General features: G+C 42.7%; 1 protein-coding gene across 9 annotated transcripts in view; it reads left to right on the forward strand.

The window, feature by feature from the left end:
• The window catches only part of CC1H2orf76 (chromosome C1 C2orf76 homolog), a 76,912-nt gene that overhangs the window by 17,082 nt on the left and 38,582 nt on the right, over positions 1–21,248 (forward strand). For 4 of the 9 annotated variants that reach the window (XM_086718431.1, XM_025912564.2, XM_086718435.1 and 1 more), the window contains one exon: positions 18,223–18,367. In XM_086718431.1, coding sequence (XP_086574557.1) covers positions 18,223–18,367 — 145 coding nt within the window. Of the gene's footprint in view, positions 1–3,204; positions 3,457–3,572; positions 3,698–5,356; positions 7,360–18,222; positions 18,368–21,248 lie in introns of those variants that run through there. The other 5 variants (XM_086718433.1, XM_086718432.1, XM_086718434.1 and 2 more) reach the window with 4 other exon arrangements.

The following is a 21,248-nucleotide window of genomic DNA, read 5'->3' on the forward strand; positions in this document are numbered from 1 at the left end:
TGTCTGTCCTGTCTGTGCTACCAGCTGAGTGGCATTTGTCTGTGGGAACAGGCAGAGGAGACGCCTGGAAATGTTGACAAGTATTTTGCATGGGAGGCATCAGAGCTGGGATGTATGCGTCAGATAGACTTGTTGGTAACAGTGATCGTATGGTTGTCAGAGCCATCTTTCAGGGGTCGGCAGATTCAGGTGTCAGGAGATTGGAGGTGCTTACAGTAGTTTGGGGGGAAACTCAGCAGGGTATTTTGCCTCATGAGGACTATTGCAGGGACAGGCAGTTGTGAAAGACAAAAGATCTCTAAAGAGCTCCCTGCCTGTGTTTCCTGGGGTGTAAGTCGTTCTCTCCCTAGATGCTGAGGTTATCTCACTCCCTCCACCTGTACAGAAATCTGCGTGTTTCATTCCAGCATCTGTCACTTTCACCTTTCTTCTAATCAACTCCTACTCCCTGAAGAGAATTTTTTTCTTTTTAAATATTCTATTTTTAAGTAATCCCTATGCCCAATGTGGGGCTCAAACTCACACCCTGAGATCAAGAGTCGCACGCTCCACTGACTGAGCCAGCCAGGCACTTCCGCTGAAGGGAATTTTTATAAAACTCACAGAGATGCATTATGTCCCCTACTTTGGACTGCGGTGCATTTGAGTGGGTCATTATTCTTATGATCTGGGACTTGGTCAATTCAACAAGGGAATCCAGGCAGCTGAACCAGAATTCAAATCCCCTAAGCCCCTTTTGGCGACTTGTCACATGGAGGATGTACCAATTAGGCTGGCAAGGGGGTTTCTGCAGAGGAAAAAAAGAAGCATCTTACAAAGGAATGGCCAGTATAGAATCCCAGGATGTCACACTGGTCTGTGTCAACCCCCTCACCCCCACTTGCAATATTGTTTTTTCTGATCATTACCCAGGAAGCTCCGGAGAGAGGCTGATCCTTTTCCGGGGACGGCCACATTCAGGGGACAGACCATTGTACTTTGTACGTTATGTGCTCCAGGAGGAGATTAGGCAGGTAGGGTGAGAAATCGTTTTGGGTTGATTTCTCAGGAGCCTTTTTTCAGACGATGCCAGATGGCTGTGGATGGTAGGGAGGAGTAGATAGTCTATGGAATACCTTGACCGCTAGCCCTTCGTTCCTTAGCATTTGTGATGAAAGATGCACCATTGTCAGACTGCAAATAGTGTGGAAAACCAAACACATGGCACAGATTCTTTTCAAAGGTCACAGTGGTTTCAGGTGATTTGGGACATTAAGACTATAACCTGAAAAAAAAAAATGTCATTGGGAGTGTGGCTTCCTGAGAGGAGGTCAAAAGTCAAGTGTAAGCAGTCTGCCAGAAGCCGGTGGGGGCAACGGTCTGTGTGGTGTGGCCTCCCTTGCCACCGGACCAGCGCGTCGGCCTCTGGCTGGAGTCACAAGTCTGGCACGCGGCGGTGGCCTTGTATCAGAGGTGGAGTTCTTTTTGTTGTGCCCGCCTGCGAGGATGGACCAAGGCTGCCGTGCGGGCAGCCCGGGTGGTGTAGGTGCCATCAGTAGCTGGAGTGCGGCTCCACCAGATTTGTGGGCATCTGGATGAGTTGCCCCGCTGGTTCGGTCAGCAGCTGAGAATTGTTGCCACGGTTCACAGCCCAGCGGACAGTTTTCCAAGTGGCAGATCAAACCACTGGGCCTTTGGTGACAGCACAGGGGTCAGTACAAACATCAGATTCATCCATGGGAACATCAACCAGAGCTATGGCAACGGCCTTGAGTTCTGCCCACTGAGCGGAGGGGTCATGTGCATTTTCAGTTCTTCCTGGGGAGGGGATGCAGGGGAGCTTGTGGTGGTGTTTCTCTGCCTGTAGCTCCTCCCGATGAGGGAGAATCCCCCCTGGCACTACGGACAGGGAAGTAGAAGTAAGTGTAACCTACCATTTATACATTCACGTGAAAAAACAATAGTACTTTGGATTGGCCTGAAGGGCCCCATCCACTAGGTCACATTAGTCTCTCTCCCCCACTGCGAATCTTATCCAAACCCCATTGGCTGAATCTGAGTACCTCCTTACACAGGGCCAGGTAGGTGGTGACTTGGTACCTGTATCCACAGAGCCATAAAAGTTGGAGTCCTTCCCTTCCGAGAAGTCCCCCAGCATACTTAGGTGCATAAGGCTTTCTAGTCTCTCTTAAGGACAGGGAGACCTCAGACTACCCATAATTGTCCTCCTCCCCCTTTTTTTTTTAATAAAAAAATTTTTTTTTAATTTTATTTTTTACATTTCCATCCAAATGAGTTAGCATATAGCGCAACAATGATTTCAGGAGTCGATTCGTTAATGCCTCTTACCCATTTAGCCCATCCCGCCTCCCACAACCCCTCCAGTAACCTGTTTGTTCTCCATACTTAAGAGTCTCTTCTGTTTTGTCCCCCTCCCTGTTTTTATATTATTTTTGCTTCCCTTCCCTTATGTTCATCTGTTCTGTGTCTTAAAGTCCTCATATTGAAGTCATGATATTTGTCTTTCTCTAATTTCGCTTAGCATAATACCCTCTAGTTCCATCCACATCGTTGCAAATGGCAAGATTTCATTCTTTTTGATTGCCAAGTAATACTCCATTGTATATATATATACCACATCTTATTTATCCATTGATCCATCGATGGACATTTGGGCTCTTTCCATACTTTGGCTATTGTTGAAAGTACTGCTAGAAACATTGGGGTGCATGTGCCCCTGCGAAACAGCATACCTGTATCCCTTGGATAAATTCCCTAGTAGTGCAGTTGCTGGGTCGTTGGGTAGTTCTATTTTAATTTTTTGAGGAACCTCCATACCGTTTTCCAGAGTGGCTGCACCAGCTTGCATTCCCACCAGCAATGCGAAAGAGGTCCTCTTTCTCTGCATCCTTGCCAACATCTGTTATTGCCTGAGTTGTTAATGTCAGCCATTCTGACAGGTGTCAGGTGGTATCTCATTGTGGTTTTGATGTGTATTTCCCCGATGACGAGTGACGTTGAGCATTTTTTCATGTGTCGGTTGGCCGTCTGGATGTCTTCTTTGGAGAAGCGTCTCTTCATGTCTTTTGCCCATCTCTTCACTGGATTATTTGTTTTTCGGGGAATTGTCCTTCTTCTTAAAGCAGATCTCAGGGTGGAGGGTGAGGGGAAGGACTGGGGATGCAGAGCAGGAGAGGGGCTCTCTGCCAGGAAGCAAGGCACACTTTTAGTTCCGAGTGGCCTGGTGGCTGTTCATCGTCCAACTTAATGAACGTTTCAGTCACCCAGAGCTCTAGATCCTCATTGCGGACATCATTTGTTTAGGCTCTGGGGACTCCTTTGCTGTTCCAACAGCTACAGCCACATTGCCTCTCATCTGAGAGGTGGCGTGCAGCATTGCCAAGGATGGTGAGCCACAGCCAAAGCACCACTGGACAGCTTGTGTCAGTCCTACCCTTTGCTGCTCATCCTCTAAAGGTTAATCAGCCCTTACTCCCAACACCCACCTCTTGGACAAGAGCATTTGCTGCCAGACCCCAGGGGATCTTCTTATATCCCCAAAGCCCACGAGACCTTTGTCTTTTCTGTTTCAGAAAGCCATGTCTCTGCTAGCGTCCATTGTCAGCAGCAACTGCCAAGAACTGTGAAGAACCTGAAATTTTATCCTAGTTGAAAGCCGACAGTCAGTCCGGTTTGCTGGACGCCGGCAGAAGACATGGTAATCTGGGGTCAGAGACAAAGGACTGTCTCTACACGGCGCAGTCAGCAGCATGAATTGCGTGTTTGTGTCAGCGCCTCTTGGCCCATTTATCCCATGCGGGCAATGCAGAGTGGTCCAGAAAGATGCTGCCCACTCAGTGGGTTTGAGTCATGGCTGTGGAGCCCTGAGTTTAGGAAATCCCAATCTAGGTGCTGGCAGAGAGCATGAGACTCCTGGGTCACGGACAGAGGACTGTAGTACAGCACAGCCAATAGCATGAGTCTCATGTTTGTGTATTTCCTCCTCTTGCCCCATGAGTCTGCCGCTGTAGAACCCTGAGTTGAAGTAATACAGATTTTTTTTTTAAGTGGTACAAACAAACCTGCCTAACCTTAGCCTGGAAGGGGACTCTCCTTTTGTTCTACTGGACAGTAAACAACTCTGCCCTCTCCTCTGGAGGGAGAGGATGTCTGTGTTTCTAGGCTGTTTACCAGACACACATCTGTGTGTAGATAGTCCAGAATGAAAGCAGCCGTTTCCTCATAAGATGTGCAAAAGTGCGAGAGATCCCTGGAGAATTGCCTCCCAACGCATTGTACAAGGGTTAACATTCTCACCGAGGGCTGTGAATCCAAAAAAAGTAGAATTTATATTCAATATACCTTGTTTAAGAAGGAAAGTGTGTGGAATATTCTTTCCAAATAGTTAAGTGTCTAACCCTTTGGGAAACTCGACTGTCCAGGATAGTAGTTCTTAGAGAGTCTTACTTGTCTTGAACAGAGAACCCAAATTGTGATTTTGTGTATTTACCCCAACTTGAGGGTCACAAAGGCAGGTCTGTGGAATTACAGGTGTTGATTTTTCAGGGGGTGATATACTCACGACATTCAACATTTTATTTATTAGAATTGCTTATGACTCTGCCTCAGGGAAGGGCAGGTGCTAATGGCATTATGTAACAGAGTAGTTACAACACTGAGAAGCATTTTTGTAGTCATCAGATTTAGCTGATATTTATTTTGTACTTAAGGTGTTATGTAAACCCCTAAAGAAGAAGACTGTTTTTTTAACCTACCTAACAAATAGTTGAGGTTGGGGTCCCTGGGTGGCTCAGTTGGTTGGGAATCCAACTTCGACTCAGGTCATGATCTCACGGTTTGTGAGTTTGAGCCCCGCGTCGGGCTCTGTGTTGACGGCTCAGAGCCTGGAGCCTGCTTCAGATTCTCTGTCTCCCTCCCTCTCGCCTACTCGCCCTCTGTCTCTGTCTCTCTCTCTCTCTCTCAAAAATAAACAAACATTAAATAAATGGTTGAGGTTAAAAACTTCAAAATCATTCATAAGTTAATACATTGAAAATCTGTTTCTCAAATGTCTTATGTCCATGAAAGGTGAATAAACTGAGTTTTCTAATAGTGCTTTGATTTCATTTATACCACTAAATACTTAGAAGAAAAAGGCCAAGGGGTTTTCAAATGTTTATTTAATCCTCATACTTCAGCCAGGTCACGATCTCGCGGTCCGTGAGTTCGAGCCCCGCGTCGGGCTCTGGGCTGCTGGCTCAGAGCCTGGAGCCTGTTTCCAATTCTGTGTCTCCCTCTCTCTCTGCCCCTCGCCTGTTCATGCTCTGTCTCTCTCTGTCCCAAAAATAAATAAACGTTGAAAAAAAAAAATTTTAATCCTCATGTGGTCTTAGTCTATAAATGTATACTTAAGTTCATATTTTAAAAAATTATGCTTTCGAGAAAATTTAAAGCAAATTCCTGTTCAGTTTTTCTCTTTTTATTGTAATGACCAGCTTTTACTATTTCATTGTTACTGAGATCTATTTTTACAATAAAAGTTGGTTCTCCCTCTGGAGGTTAAAAAAACAAAATATGCTTTTGAAGTAGGCCAGAAGAGATTAAAGTGGAATGAGCCTTTCACTTTTAGTCATAGTCTTCAATGTGATGTGATTTAATTTATGAACTTCATAAATAATTCTTATGAACTTTAGTTACACTGAGATATTATATAAAGGTATTAATTTGCCAAGGTTAAGTTCTGTTTAAAAGGTGAACATTTATCATTCGCCATCTTAGCAGGATGCTAGGTGCTCAGTACTTTTAAGATTAATAAAAATAATGAAGGTATTTTTCCCCCCTCCTTCTGGTCTTAGGCACCCCACCCCCCGACTTTAGTGAAAGGACACATTTGGATGACATTTAGCAATGCATAGGATTATTTACAAGCTTTAAAGCAAACTTGATATATGGCAGCTTTGGTTCTATAATACTTACATTTAGGAAGTAGATATAACTTTACAAAGATGTTTAGTTTTTCAAAATGATGCACCCTAGGAATCTGTTAAAATTCAAGACGTAATACACCACTTCTCGGAAACCTGCTGGTTGCAGGAAGGAAGGTCACCCAGTGCCCTCTACTGTCTGGTGGTTATAGAATCTTCCCCTCGTTGACTGCTTCAATGTTGACTACTTTCATACTCTTAAAGCTTCTAATAGTTAACTCGTTCTGGATTCCATTCTTTTACAAAAAGGTCAAGAGCATGCCTTCTTCAAATGCTTTTAAAGGCACATGTACTTTTTTTTTTTTTTTTTTTGGTAAGAAAGTCTTCATTATTTGCGTATTCTTTATTTATGAATTCGCCAGCTCACTACAATTTATTTGTAACCCTGAAAGTAATACTCAGAGTAGTTTTTGGTGGAAATAACATGCGCAGAACAGTGAAAAATAGGAGTTCACCAGTGTTCATGCTCTCGGCTGAGGTCAAACAGGGGGACCTTCTTGTTTCAGCTCTCAGGTTGTAAACAAGTGGCTGGTTTACGTTCTGTTTAGTGCCATACTTTTCACATCGTTGTGCTTTTTGTTGGTGAACCCACTCTCCAAAATGGCTACGTGTAGTGCTGAAGTGCAGTCTGGTGTTTCTGAGTGCACGAAAGCTGTGATATGCCCGAAGAAGAAAAATACGTGTATGAGATCAACTTTTTTTTCCCAGACCCAAGTTACAGTGCCGTTGGCTGTGAGCTGAATGTTGATAATAAATCAACAATATAAAAGAGGCATCTTTAAGCACCAACACACATAAAACAAGGTTATATTTTGGTTGCTTGATGAAAATGTTGTGACCGGACATCCCAGGGACTCATGAGAACCTAACCCTGTATGTCCTTAGGGGCAGTGGTTCAATATTCACTGATTCACTTTCTAGACCTTGTCTACTGCAAATAACCGGAATCGGCTGTAGTTAGTTAGTTAGAGCTGATAGAGATAACTTAAAGTTAACAATGGAGTATTCTGCGAATATGCATGTTTTGTGCTTGTCCTAATGCTAGGCTCTGAGCTTTTATGTACCGTGTCTATTTTTTCACCTCGGGAGCCTGTGCCAACTGGTTTATAGTGCTTCAGCTCGGAATTTTGCCACGGGGGGGGAGCCGGCTTGGAAGGAGAACAGCTGGGCCTTCAGGGAAGCTGGCATGCAGCTTGGCTTGGCTTTCCCTGACCATTCCCTGCTGAATTTCCACCTTTGCTGGTTGTGCTTCTGGAGCCTGGGTCAGAAAAAAACAGCTCCAACCTATCCTGTAAGGACCCGGGGAATTCTGGTCCAGGAGGGAGGCTGCTGGGCTGCGTCCATTCTTGGCTCTGAATGATGCGCTGGTTACCTGTTAGGGACCTGGGAGCTCCAGGTGAGGGGGTTCCTACACACATTTTGTGTTTGCATCTTTGCTTTCAAGGCTTTATTTATTTATTTATTTGTCAGTTGATGGACATTTATTTAAATTTTTTTTTTAATTTTTTTTAACATTTATTTATTTTTGAGACAGAGAGAGACAGAGCATGAACAGGGGAGGGGCAGAGAGAGAGGGAGACACAGAATCTGAAGCAGGCTTCAGGCTCTGAGTGGTCAGCGCAGAGCCTGACGCGGGGCTCGAACTCACGGACCGTGAGATCATGACCTGAGCCAAAGTCGGCCGCTTAACCGACTGAGCCACCCAGGTGCCCCTAAATTTTTTTTTTAAATATGAAATTTATTGTCAAATTGGTTTCAACACCCAGTGCTTTCAAGAATTTAGTTTGCTTTGGATATGGCTTTTACTTCATGATCCCAAACCAGCTGGGGAAGTACCAGAACAGGTTTTTTTTAGGCAGGGAGGTTTAGTGACCTTCCTAAGCCCCAGGCACTGTTATGTTTCTTTTGTCTTGTCTGTCTGTCTGTCTGCCTGCCTGCCTTCCTTCCTTCCTTCCTTCCTTCCTTCCTTCCTTCCTTTCTTTCTTCTCTCATGCCCCTCACCCCTCGGCACTATAACATTTCAAATCCCCACCTTACATCATATAAAATGTACCCATATGCTACATAAAACCTGACATATAATTATGAACAGAGCCGAGTTGCTGTTGAAAGGTTATATGTTGTAGGTATTTGATTAAATGTTAATTTTGATTTTTTAAAACGTTTTCATATTCTGGAATAATAAGGTTTTTTGTTTGTTTTTGTTTTTGTTTTTTTTTAAGGTCTCAAACACTTTCATGGGCTGTGGAAAAGCTCATAGACCCTAGGTACCTTGACTGCGCAGGACTGATATGACAGGGTGTCCGTAGGAAAGGCTTCAGATTTTCCTCATTTCCTCAGCCCTTCAGCTGCACATTACTTCCTTCTCCTGACATCGTTGGGGGGCTCTGATGTGCCTCAGGCCACACGTATTGCTGGCTCTACAAAAATAAGCCATGGAACCTTCTTTCCCTCAAGGGGCTTGTACGCTAACCCGCTTTAACAGTTGTCTTCCCTGCGGCATGACCCAGTGCTGTGGGCGAGCAGAGGGGCTGTTGGCTCAGCCTGGGGCAGAGGCAGAGCTGGCAGCAGAGATGTCCCAGAGCAGGTGGTCTGGACTGAGTTTTGCAGGATGCTTGCTTGCACGGTGAGGCAGAGAGGCGAGGGGCAGAGGGAGTTTGGGGGCAAAGCCGGGGGGGTGGAAAGGTATGGCAGAGGCTTAGAAACAGCGTGGTATGTGTGGGAAACTATGGGCTGTCACTGATGTCCATGTCACTGATGCCCACTGATGGAAGGTGGACTGTGGTGGTGACAGGTAACATCAGAGAGGAGGGAAGGGCTGGGTACCCAGGGCCTTTGTGCCATCTTGGACAAGGTTAGACTCGTCCTGGGCATGTGACCTACTTCTGGTGCCTGGGCTGCGTGTGCTTCAGATTTATTTGGTAACCCTTAATGCATTATTGGTTGCCTAACTGAGTCTCTAGCCTCGTCTATCCTTGACAGTATTGATAAGTCCTGGGTTGTTTGCTTTTGTCCAGTTATCTCTTCTTAAAAGAAACGGAAATGGCTTCATTTTAAAAATACCTTTTTCTTGGTGCATACCACATGAAAGTAAGCATACAGGGAAACAGCTAAACTTAAAAACACATAATTGTTATTAAAACATCCAGCAATATTAAGAACATATAAAACAGGTAGCAGTCTGTGGTATGTCTACCATTCAGAGATAGCCACTGTCAGCATTTTGGTAAAGCCACTGTCAGCATCTGGACAGTGTCTCGCCGTGCTTATGGAGATACTACGCACCTGCCGTTTTCTCGCTTGTGTTTATTTTTATTCACTAATATGCCATAGGCAGCTTTCAAAGTTAGTGTCCCTGGAACCATATCGCCCTTAGTGGCTGCAGGGGATTTTATTTTACGGCAGCTGTGTGACACAATTTACTTAACCAGTTCTTCACTAGTGGGCCTCTAGATGGATTCTAATTTTTGTTAACTGTTGGAAGCACTCTAGTGAAAAACAGCTTCGTTGAATGTACATCTACATGTACTTACCTTTTCTTGAAATATTTTTCTTGTGAGAAATTTTAAACATAAAAAAATAGGATAGTATGACGAAGCCCCGTATATACCCAGCTTGAGCAGTTGACAATGTTCTAGTTCTACCATTCGTTTTTTTTTCCCCCCCAAAATTAAGTTTACTTATTTTAAGAGAGAGACAGGAGAGAGACAGAGACAGCACAAGCTGGAGAGGGGCAGAGAGAAGGAGAGAGACAGAATCCCAAGCAGTCTCCTTGTCATCAGCACAGAGCCTGATGTGGGGCTCAAACTCACAGATTGTGAGCTCATGACCTGAGCCAAGATCACGAGTTGGATGCTTAACCGACTGCACCACCCAGGTGCCCCTACCATTCTTCTCCTCCCCCTCCCCCTCCTCCTCCTCCTCCTCCTTCTTCTTCTTCTCCTCCTCCTCCTCCTCCTCCTCCTCCCCCTCCCCCTCCTTCTCCTCCTCCCCCTCCTTCTCCTCCTCCCCCTCCCCCTCCCCCTCCCCCTCCCCCTCCTCCCCCTCCTCCCCCTCCTCCCCCTCCTCCCCCTCCTCCCCCTCCTCCCCCTCCCCCTCCTCCTCCTCCTTCTTCTTCTTCTTCTTCTCTTTCCCCCAAATCTACACTCTCATACTTACTTTTCCTCTGTCAGGGTATTTGAAAGCAAATCATTCATACCATTTTGCCTATATATACATTACTCTTTTTTTTTTTTAATTTTTTTTTTAATGTTTATTTATTTTTGAAAGAGAGAGAGAGAGACAGAATGCAAGTGGGTTAGGGGCAGAGAGAGAGGGAGACACAGAATTGGAAGCAGGCTCCAGGCCCTGAGCTGTCAGCACAGAGCCCGACGTGGGGCTCGAACTCATGAGCCGTGAGATCATGACCCAAGCCGAAGTCAGACACTCAACCAACTGAGCCACCCAGGGGCCCCATATACCTTACTCTTTTAAGATGAAGACTCAGAGGGGGCGCCTGGGTGGCTCAGTTGGTTAAGTGTCCAATTTCGGCTCGGGTCATGATCTCACAGTTTGTGAGTTCGAGCCCCGCGTCAGGCTCTGTGCTGACAGCTCAGAGCCTGGAGCCTACTTCAGATTCTGTATCTCCCTCTGTCCCTCTGCCCCTCCCCTGCTCATGCTCCATCTCTCAAAAATAAACAAACATTAAAAATAAAGAAAACATTAAAAAAAATTTAAGATAAGGACTCAAACGTAATATCAAGTAAACAGAACTGACATTAATTCCTAATAAGGTCTAATATTATGCAAATCACAACCCATCTAAAATGTTGCTTTGGTTGATATATCTCTTTAACTCACTTTTAATTTATAATTTTCTACCCCTTCTTTATTTCTCATGTTATTTGTTGAAGAAACCAAGTCATTTATTGAGTAGAATGTTCCAGTCTGAACTTGACTGATAGCCTCCTTCTGGTGTCATTTGACGCGTCCTTTTACCTGTCGTGATAGCCCATAAATGGGAAGTCAGATCTGGAAACTAGCATCATTCATGAGGGTTGATTGTTAGTAAGTTCAGGTGCCATCAGCCCCTGATGTATCTGTTCTAAAGTTTCCCATCAATCTTGTGCCTCGTCATTTTGGCATCCCTTTATGATCTTTCCTTACATTTATTATTTCATAGAATTTTCAAAATGATGATTTTTAGCAACTAATAATTTTGGGATAATTGTAGATTCTCATGCAGCTGTTGGAAATGATACAGAGAGCTCCTTTATGCCCTTCACGCAGTTTCTCCCAGTGGTAATACCTTGCTTGAGTATATAGTCCAGCATCACAACCAGGGAATTGATACAATCCATGGATGGTATACAGATTTCACTAGTTTCACATGCACATGTATTTAGTTCTATGCAATTTTATCACACGTATTGATCAATGTGGATAACACCGCAGTCAAGAATCAGAGCATTTTTATCATAAGGCTGTCTTATGCTACCCTCTTATAGCTACACCTGCTCCCTTCTCTCCTCCTTTCCTGACAACACTAATCTGTTCTCCACTTCTGTAATCTTGTCATTATAAGAATGACATATAAATGGAATTCTACAGTATGATACCTTTTGTGGTTGGCATTTTTCATTCAGCTTTATTTCCCTGAGATCCACTAAGATTGTTGCATGTATTTATAGTCTATTCCTTTTTATTACTGAGTAGTATTTCATGATATGGATATACCACAGTTGGTGTAGCAATTTACGCGTTGAAGGATGTTCGAGTTGTTTCCAGGTTTTGGGTATTACAAATGAATATGCTACGAGCATTCTTATTCAGGTTTCTGTGTGAGCATTAAGTTTTCATTTTTCTGGCATAAATGCCCAAGAGTGCGGTTGACAGGACGGATGATAAGAGCGTGCTTAGTTTTGTAAGAAACTGACCTTTTCCAGAGTTGCATTCCTACCAGCAGTGAATGAGATGTAGTTTCTCTGCACCCTTCCCAACATTTGGCGTTATCACTATGTTTTATTTTAGCCATTCTGATAGCTATGCAAATCGTGATTTTAAAATTCTATCATTCTTCAGGCGCCTGGGTGGCTCAGTCAGTTGACCTTTCATCTTAGGCTCAGGGCACGATCTTGCGGTTCATGGGTTTGAGCCCCGCGCTGGGCTTAGTGCTGACAGCTCAGAGCCTGGAGCCTGCTTCGGATTCTGTGTCTTTCTCTCTGCCCCTCCCCCACTCTCACTCTGTCTCTCAAAAATAAATAAATATAAAAAAAATGTAAAATCCTATCATTCTTTCCTTTTTAGCTATAATTCTTCTAGAAAAAATAACTTTTCTTCATCAGCTGTTTGATAACCATGAAATGCAGTCTGTATAAGAAAAGCATAAAATCTGATTATTTTTCTCACTTCTGTGCCCCATCCCACCTTGGTAAACCAATTTTCAGAAAAACAAGTGCCATGTTAACTCCCAGAGCGACTGGCCTTTTAAAAGTATCATTATGAACTCATGGATTTATAAAATATTTGGTGTAATAATTTTCTCGGGGTAGATTAGAAGAGAAATTGCCATGTCAGAGGGCAGGTAAACTAAAAATTTTGATTACCTCACTCCTCTCCAGAAAGGCTGTGCCCATTTTATGTTGTTAGCCATAGTGTATAAAAGTATTTCTCCACATCCTTGCCAATACTGGTTTGGCCACTTTTTAAAATTTTTAAACATTTTACCAATCTGATGGCAAAATTGTTATCTTACTGTTTCTATTTGCGATTTGTCAGTTACTAGTAAAGTTGATCAACTTTTCACATTATTGGCTTTGTAAAGATAACCAAGTACCTTTACCCATGTTTCTACCAAGATATTGGTCTTTTCTGACATATTTCTGTTGTTATACCTATCAGCCTTTTTCTGGATGGTTGCTGATTTTTATTCAGTTAGGAAGGGCTTTCTTACCTTAAGATTATAAAAATATGTGCCCATTTTTCTTGTGCCTGTCTATGGTTTTACAGTTAAATGTAAATATTTGTTCCTTATATGATTTATTTTTGTATAAGGAGTGAGGTAAGAATGTAGCCTTACTTTTCTCCAAATGTCTGACCATTTTCCTAATGCCATTTGTTATATAAACTATCTTTTCCCCAGTAATGTAAAATACCACTTGTATCTTGTACCAAATTCTCTAACCTAGAGTCTGTTTCTGAGTTTTCTGTTGTGTGCCACTGATTTGCCAGGTTTTCCTGCTTCATTATCACAGCTTAAATTGCTTAAGTTAATTAAATTACTTAAGTTGTCCCTTAATATTTTTATTCTTGACTTTTGTAAGAATATGAATCATACCAGCTAATTCATGTATTACTATTATATGCCTGTTGCTTTATAATGTTTCAATACTTGGTGCTTTTTTTCATTTTTTATGACTTTGATGACCAAGCTCACAAATTTATTCTTTCCGATAGATTTTAGAAATATCTGTGACACGTTCCTAGAGCATCTTTTATACTTTGATTGAGATTTTATTCAGTTTATAGAATAATTTAGGGGAGAATTGATTCTTTTACAGCTTTGAGCCTTCATAGTTAAGAACGTGGTCATTTCATTTATTCAGATCTTTTGTCTGTCCTTGAGGATTTTTTATTAATTTATTCCCAAGTGTATTGTTTTGGTTTCTCTGTCCCTTCAGTGGAATGTCTTTTAAATTTGACGAGATTCATTTTTTTTTTTAAGTAGGTTGAACCTCTGGGAAAATGTCACGTTTTATAATCTGTAATATTAGCTTTCTAAACTGTCTCTTCACTATATCTGCATTCCTAAACCAACAAGCTGTAATTCCCGCAGTCCTTAAATCCGGAAATGGCTGGTTTCTGACAGTAGCTGTTATTCTTTAGTTACTGATACAAATAACAACAAATTTCCCGTGAAGATGGCAATGCATTGTGGACCAAATTAGGTATGAATGCAGACTTGCAACTTCAGCTATTTAAGTATGACATTTGGGAAGCTTTGTATTAAGGGAAAGAAACAAACCTGTAATTATAAAACAGTTTCATAAGGCATGCATGTGCCAGCCTGCCCAGCCTCCTTAGACCATTTACACGATTCATTTATGGCACCTGGGAATCTAGGATCTTCTGCTGCTGTCTAAATGAGCTGCCTTTATGTCCAACCCTATTTTATCCCAAGTTGACTATTGCTAAAAACAGCTACCACTATTCATTGAGATTCTACTGTGTGGGATCCAACTTTGTGTTACAGCAAAGAGGTAGAGGTGGTTTTTAGTTAGTTCTGTGTGTCTCTAAACTCTTCGGGCACTTGGACTACTCTGTAGGGCTTCCTGGCATGTGTGGCTTGCATGTGTGTGGGTGTCGTTTGGAGGGCTTCTTTGTTGTGGGAGCTTGAAGACAGGAGGAAGAAGTAGTCATGGTTTTTTTTTTTTTAATTTTTTTTTTTTAACATTTTTATTTATTTTTGGGACAGAGAGAGACAGAGCATGAATGGGGGAGGGGCAGAGAGAGAAGGAGACACAGAATTGGAAGCAGGCTCCAGGCTCTGAGCCATCAGCCCAGAGCCCGACGCGGGGCTCGAACTCACAGACCGTGAGATCGTGACCTGAGCTGAAGTCGGACGCTCAACCAACTGAGCCACCCAGGCGCCCCAGTAGTCATGGTTTTAACAAACCTGCTAACGCTGCTTCTAAAATACAGAAATTTTAGATGTATTTTACTCAGTTGATTGAGCATCCACCTTCGGCTCAGGTCTTGATCTCACGGTTCATGGGCTCAGGCCCCGCATCAGGCTCTGTGCTGACAGCTCAGAGCTGCTTCGAATTCTTTGTTTCCCTCTCTCCCTGCCCCTCCCCCACTCACTCTCTGTCTCTATCTCTCTGTCCCTCTCAAAAATAAACAAACATTAAAAAAATAAAATACAGGACTCTTTTATAATATCCCTTTTTTTTAAGGAGTTTGCTTTATTAAGTACTTCAGTGTATTTTAAATTGTAATTTTGTGGATGTCTGCTGAAGTGCTATTACTTGGTAGATTCTTGGATCAGAATTTGGGGAGGGAGCATTGTAATCCAGTTTAAGAAGAAATAATGTCATAGCTAATATTGGAATTATCAAAAGATTTGTTAATTTTTTTATGTTTATTTTTGAGAAAGAGAGCGAGCTTGAGTGGGGGAGGGGCAGAGAGAGAGGGAGACACAGAATCCGAAGCAGGCTCCGGGCTCTGAGCTGTCAGCACAGAGCCCGACATGGGGCTCGAACTCACGAACCGTGAGAGCATGACCCGAGCTGAAGTGGGACGTTTAACTGACTGAGCCACCCAGGTGCCCCAAAAGATTTGTTAATTTAAGGCCATTAACCACTGTGCAAGACTATAAGGTGAATCCTTAACTTTATTTTAGGGGGAGAAAATAATTTTCAGTTCATTAAGAACCATTCATTTAAATATAAACAATATTAGTTATAAATTATGTATTAAAGCAGCTTGAACCTTTACTTTTCATATATAATGGTCTATATATTCCCTCAACCTTAGTAAAATATTGTATCAGCATTTTATGATGCAGAAAGACTTTCTAGGCCAAATTAGTGTAGCTTGTGGTGTATATTATGAAGGAGTCCAAACACATTAAAAGGTGTAAAGAATAACGTACGACCCATATACCGAACACCTTGCTTAAGGTATAAACTTCTACCAATATAAGTGGTCTGTGTACTTCTTTCGTATTGCATACTCCTTCCTTTGGCTCATAAATAACAATTATCTCTTTTTTAAACGTAATACAAGGTATGTTTTTAAAAAAAAATTTTTTTATTTAAGTAATTTTTTTTTCAATATATGAAATTTATTGTCAAACTGGTTTCCATACAACACCCAGTGCTCATCCCAAAAGGTGCCCTCCTCAACACCCATCACCCACCCTCCCCTCCCTCCCACCCCCCATCAACCCTCAGTTCGTTCTCAGTTTTTAAGAGTCTCTTATGCTTTGGCTCTCTCCCACTCTAACCTCTTTTTTTTTTTTTTTCCTTCCCCTACCCCATGGGTTTCTGTTAAGTTTCTCAGGATCCACATAAGAGTGAAAACATATGGCATCTGTCTTTCTCTGTATGGCTTATTTCACTTAGCATCACACTCTCCAGTTCCATCCATGTTGCTACAAAGGGCCATATTTCATTCTTTCCCATTGCCACGTAGTACTCCATTGTGTATATAAACCATAATTTCTTTATCCATTCATCAGTTAATGGACATTTAGACTCTTTCCATAATTTGGCTATTGTTGAGAGTGCTGCTGTAAACACTGGGGTACAAGTGCCCCTATGCATCAGTACTCCTGTATGCCTTGGGTAAATTCCTAGCAGTGCTATTGCTGGGTCATAGGGTAGGTCTATTTTTAATTTTTTGAGGAAACAAGCTATGTTTTTGAACTTTGCATAAATGGTAATGTGCTCTGACTCTTCAGCAACTTGCTTTCTTTTTGTTTGCCATAATATATATTTTTAAAAGTTTACTTATTTATTTTGAGAGAGAGAGAGCACAAGTGGGGATCGGATGGGGAGAGAAGGAGAAAGAATCCTAAGCAGGCTCTGCACTGTCAGCACAGAGCCGTATGCGGGGCTTGAACCCATGAACCGTGAGATCATGACCTGAGCTGGAGTCGGACACTTAACCGACTGAGCCACCCAGCTGCCCCTCCTTTGCCATAATATTTTTGAGATTCATTTATGTTGGTGTGTATAGTCCATTTATTTTTAGTGCCTATACTGTTTCACCGAATGCCATAGTTTACTTACCTCTTCTGTTGATGGACATTTTGTTTCCAGTTTTTGGAATTAATAAACAATGTTCTTTTGCACATATTTGGGAGGTTCCCTCAGGTACCTATGAATGAAATTGCTGGATTGAAAGGAGCATATATCTTCAGTTTGACTAAATATTGCCAGATTGTCTCCAAAAGTGTACCTGTTTGGGATGCCCACCTTCCCTGATTAAATTCTCATTGCTCTACACCCTTGCCGACACTAGATATTATCAGATTTTTTAGTCTGTTAGTTCAGTAAGTGATCTCATTATTTTGAATTTCTCTGATTACTAGGGAGGTTAGATGTCTAATGTGTAGTATTACAGGTGTTTTTTCCCCAAATACAATTGTATATTACGGCTGCAAATTTTATGCAGAGTTGAAAGCATGAAGTACTTATTACTGGATAGAAGTAGACCATAATTCTCTCATTAGATCATAAGCAACTTTGCAGATTTTTGAGGAGGAAATAATTTGGTGTGATTTTCTGATAGTGTATGAGAGCATGGACTTTGGAACAGGTAAACAAGGGAGCCACGATTCAGGCATCAGTTTGGAATTAAATGTGGCTCCATTATTTACCTGCTTTACGGCCTTGGGCAATTTGTGCAGTCTCTCCAAGTCTGTTTCCTCATCTTTAAAATCAGTGTAGGGGCGCCTGGGTGGCGCAGTCGGTTAAGCGTCCGACTTCAGCCAGGTCACGATCTCGCGGTCAGTGAGTTCGAGCCCCGCGTCAGTCTCTGGGCTGATGGCTCAGAGCCTGGAGCCTGTTTCCGATTCTGTGTCTCCCTCTCTCTCTGCCCCTCCCCCGTTCATGCTCTGTCTCTCTCTGTCTTAAAAATAAATAAACGTTGAAAAAAAAAATTAAAAAAAAAATAAAATAAAATCAGTGTAATACCTCATGGTTTGATGATAGAGCTAGGGGAGATGACATTAACAGCTGGCACATAGCACGAGCATGTAGTTTTAGAATGAAGCGAACGTGCTTAAACAATAGCGTGAAAGAGGGAAAATACCACAGCAGAAAATGAAATCAGCACTGAAATCTGGCAGCAGTTGTGAGATTAAACCGTGACGTGTTGTTAGCTGACTCTGTCTCAGGACGAAGCGAGGGGACATCTGGCACAGCAAATCCCATTCAGTCATGTCTATGCCATGCATCCACTTGGAAACCCCACTTCTTCCCGTACACGCACCCACACACCTGTGTCACTTGTGTTCCTCTGGGCCCTGTTCGTTTTGTGCCAATCAGGACATCAGTGACTGTGACAGAGCTGTCCAGGGTCACAGTGGACAGATGGGGGTAACCTTGGGACCCTTTTGGGTGCCTGGGATCTGGCCTGGGTTTGGGGACTCCGTCAGTAACCATGCAGCGTGGGAACGATGGCCGGGCGCCCTGGAGCTGATGGTGGAAATGCACGCTTGTTGGGTAATTGTGAATGGTTGTTATTCAGACTGTTCTCATGTCCCTCGCCACAGGAATTTCTCCGCATGGCTTCCAGAGAAGTGACCATTACAGTACGCCTCATTCGTTCTTTTGAGCATCGCAATTTCAGACCTATAGTGTATCATGGAGTTAATTTGGACCAAACTACAAAGGAATTTATAGTATTTCTAAAGCAAGGTATGACATGTCTTAATCATTTCATTTTATCAATATTTTGAGAAAAATAGTTGACTACTGTATTGATGGTAATCTTTTAAAACTACTTTGAAAGATATTAATTTAGGTTCTCAGCCAGGTGGTAGGCCAGCTCCTGGTCTGGGCTTTGGCATCAGCCAGAATATCTTCCCAAGGCTCTTTGGGCATTGCGTGCGCCCTCCTCAGGAATCATTACCCTCATGTTTGGCTTCTTCCACCCCCTCCTGCCTTTTTTTTTTTTTTAAAGTGTATTTATTTAAATTGAGAGAGGGAGAGAGAGCCTCTGCAGGGAAGGGGCAGAGACAGAGGGAGACAGAAAGAGAGAGAATCCCAAGCAGGCTGTGTACGTACTGTTAGCGCAGAGCCTGACGTGGGGCTCGAACTCACAAACCATGAAATCATGACCTGAGTCGGATGCTTAACCGAGCAAGCCACTCAGGTGCCACTTCCTCCCCCCACCCCCGTTTTTTTAATTAAAAAAACTTAAGATCTCGGTTTGCTTATGGTGGGCTTATGGATTTGGAGATTGATTAACAAGGGAATGCGGTGTAGCTCGTGGCGTTACCGGCTGAGCACACAGAGGGCCTCATGCGGAGCATGCTCAGAAGGTGGCAGGCCTCCGTCTTTATAGCCGGAAAATCATGAGTGATGTGGGTCAGTGTGATCACAGAAATGACAGCCAGACCAACTGGTGTTCGTTTTTCATTTTGAGCTTGACGTTCGATAGGCATGAAGTCAGTGAAGGCTTTTTGTAGGACCTCGATGGGTTTCTAACCCCTGTTTTTAATTATTGAAGTGTTCCAATCATCAACATTTGATAAAACATCTAGAATAAGCTTTTATTATTTTAATCGAAATGTAATTTATATATGATGTAATGGACAGATTACATACAGTTCCCTGAGTTTTGACAAATGTATCACTTTATATCCAACTTAATTTTTTTTTTTACTTTGACATAATTTCAGACACAGAGAAGTTTCAAAAATAGGACAGAGAATTCCTAGATGCTCTCACAGAGGTTCCTGAAATGTTAGTGGTTTGTTACATTTTTTTTTTTTATCCTTAGCCTCCCCTCCCCTCCATCTTTGTCTCCTTTTCTCCCTTTTCTCTCTTACTGAACTTACCCCTTCATTTTTTTCTTTCTGAACCATTTAGAAGTATATTGCTGACATGATTCTCCTTTATCTCTAAATATTTAAGTGTATATTTCCTAAAAGCAAGAAATTCTCGTACATAATTACAGTACAATGATCAAAATCAGGAACTTAACACTGAAATATAGCAAAAGAAAATTCAAGGGCACATGCTACATTCAATTCCTTTAATCTGACTTTTTTTTTTTTAAATGTTTATTTTTCTTTTTGAGAGAGAGAGAGACAGAGTGTGAGCAGGGAAGGAGCAGAGAGAGAGGGAGACCCAGACAGAATGTGAAGCAGGCTCCAGGCTCCGAGCTATCAGCACAGAGCCCGACGTGGGGCTTGAACTCATGAGCCATGAGATCATGACCTGAGCTGAAGTCGGACGCTTAGCCGACTGAGCCCCCCAGGCTCCCCTGACATTGTGATTCCTTTAGTCTACAGTCTTCATCACATTGACAGCTTTTTAAAAAAAAAATTTTTTTTAATGTTTATTTATTTTTTAGAGTATGAGCGGGGGAGGGGCACAGAGCGAGGGAGGCACAGAATCCGAAGCAGGCTCCAGGCTCCGAGCTGTCAGCACAGAGCCCGACGCGGGGCTTGAACTCACAAACCGTGAGATCATGACCTGAGCCGAAGTCAGACTCTTAACCAACTGAGCCACCCAGGCGTCCCACGTTGGCAGCTTTGAATAGCACGGGCCAGTTGTTTTATAGAGTGCATCTGGGTTGGATTTTTCTGGTGTCTTCTCACAGTTGGGTTTAGGTTCTATGTTTGGCAGAGCAGTCCCGGACGTGATGCAGGCTTCTCTGTGCATCACACCAGGAGGCTCCACTGTCCATCAACACCAGTACTGGCAATGGTAACTCTGATCAGTTGGTTGGAGTGGAGTCTGTCAGGTTTCTCCACTGCAAATTTTAATCGTAATCGAAAAGTAGTTTGTAGGGATATATTCTGAGGCCATGTGAATATCCTGTTACTTCTCAAACTTTGATCCACCAGTTTAGTATTCTTTGATGATTCTTGCCGGGATCAGTGATTATGATGATAATTGGCAAATGGTGATTTTTCCTATTCTGTCCTTCCTCTTACATATGGTAGTTGTTTTTCTCCACTAAGGAACAGCCCCCACCTCCGCCATCCCATTTATTTATTTAATCATTAATCATATCACTGTGGACTCGCAGATTCTTACTTTAGTCAGAGGATTATAATTCTTTACTCTCATTATTTATTTTGTTGGTTTTTTAAAATTTTTAAAAATTTATTTTTTATTTTTATTTTTTGTTAACACTTATTCATTATTGAGAGACAGACAGAGCATGAACAGGGGAGGGACAGAGACGGGGGGAGATACAGAATCTGAAGCAGGCTCCAGGCTCCGAGCCGTCAGCACAGAGCCCGACACGGGGCTTGAACTCACAAACCGTGAGATCATGACTTGAGCCAAAGTCAGATGCCCAACCAACTGAGCCACCCAGGCGCCCCTCATTATTTGTTTTGATGCTCCAGGTATCCCCATTTTGGCTGGTGACAGCCCCTTCCATTGGGCTGCAGGCCCTTCTAACACGTCCCCATCATTCTCTGAGCACTTCTTTACTTTTTTGGTACAAGGTGTTCCAGACTTGTCCTGTTCTTTCCCTGCTTCAGCCCTGGAAGCAGCTATCTTTCTGAGGAGCTCTGATTCCATTACTGGAGAATGATATTGCAAAACCAGTATCTTG

This window comes from Puma concolor, chromosome C1, assembly GCF_028749965.1.
Source record: "Puma concolor isolate L17-30 chromosome C1, mPumCon1.1.hap2, whole genome shotgun sequence".
NCBI classification, from domain to species: domain Eukaryota; kingdom Metazoa; phylum Chordata; class Mammalia; order Carnivora; family Felidae; genus Puma; species Puma concolor.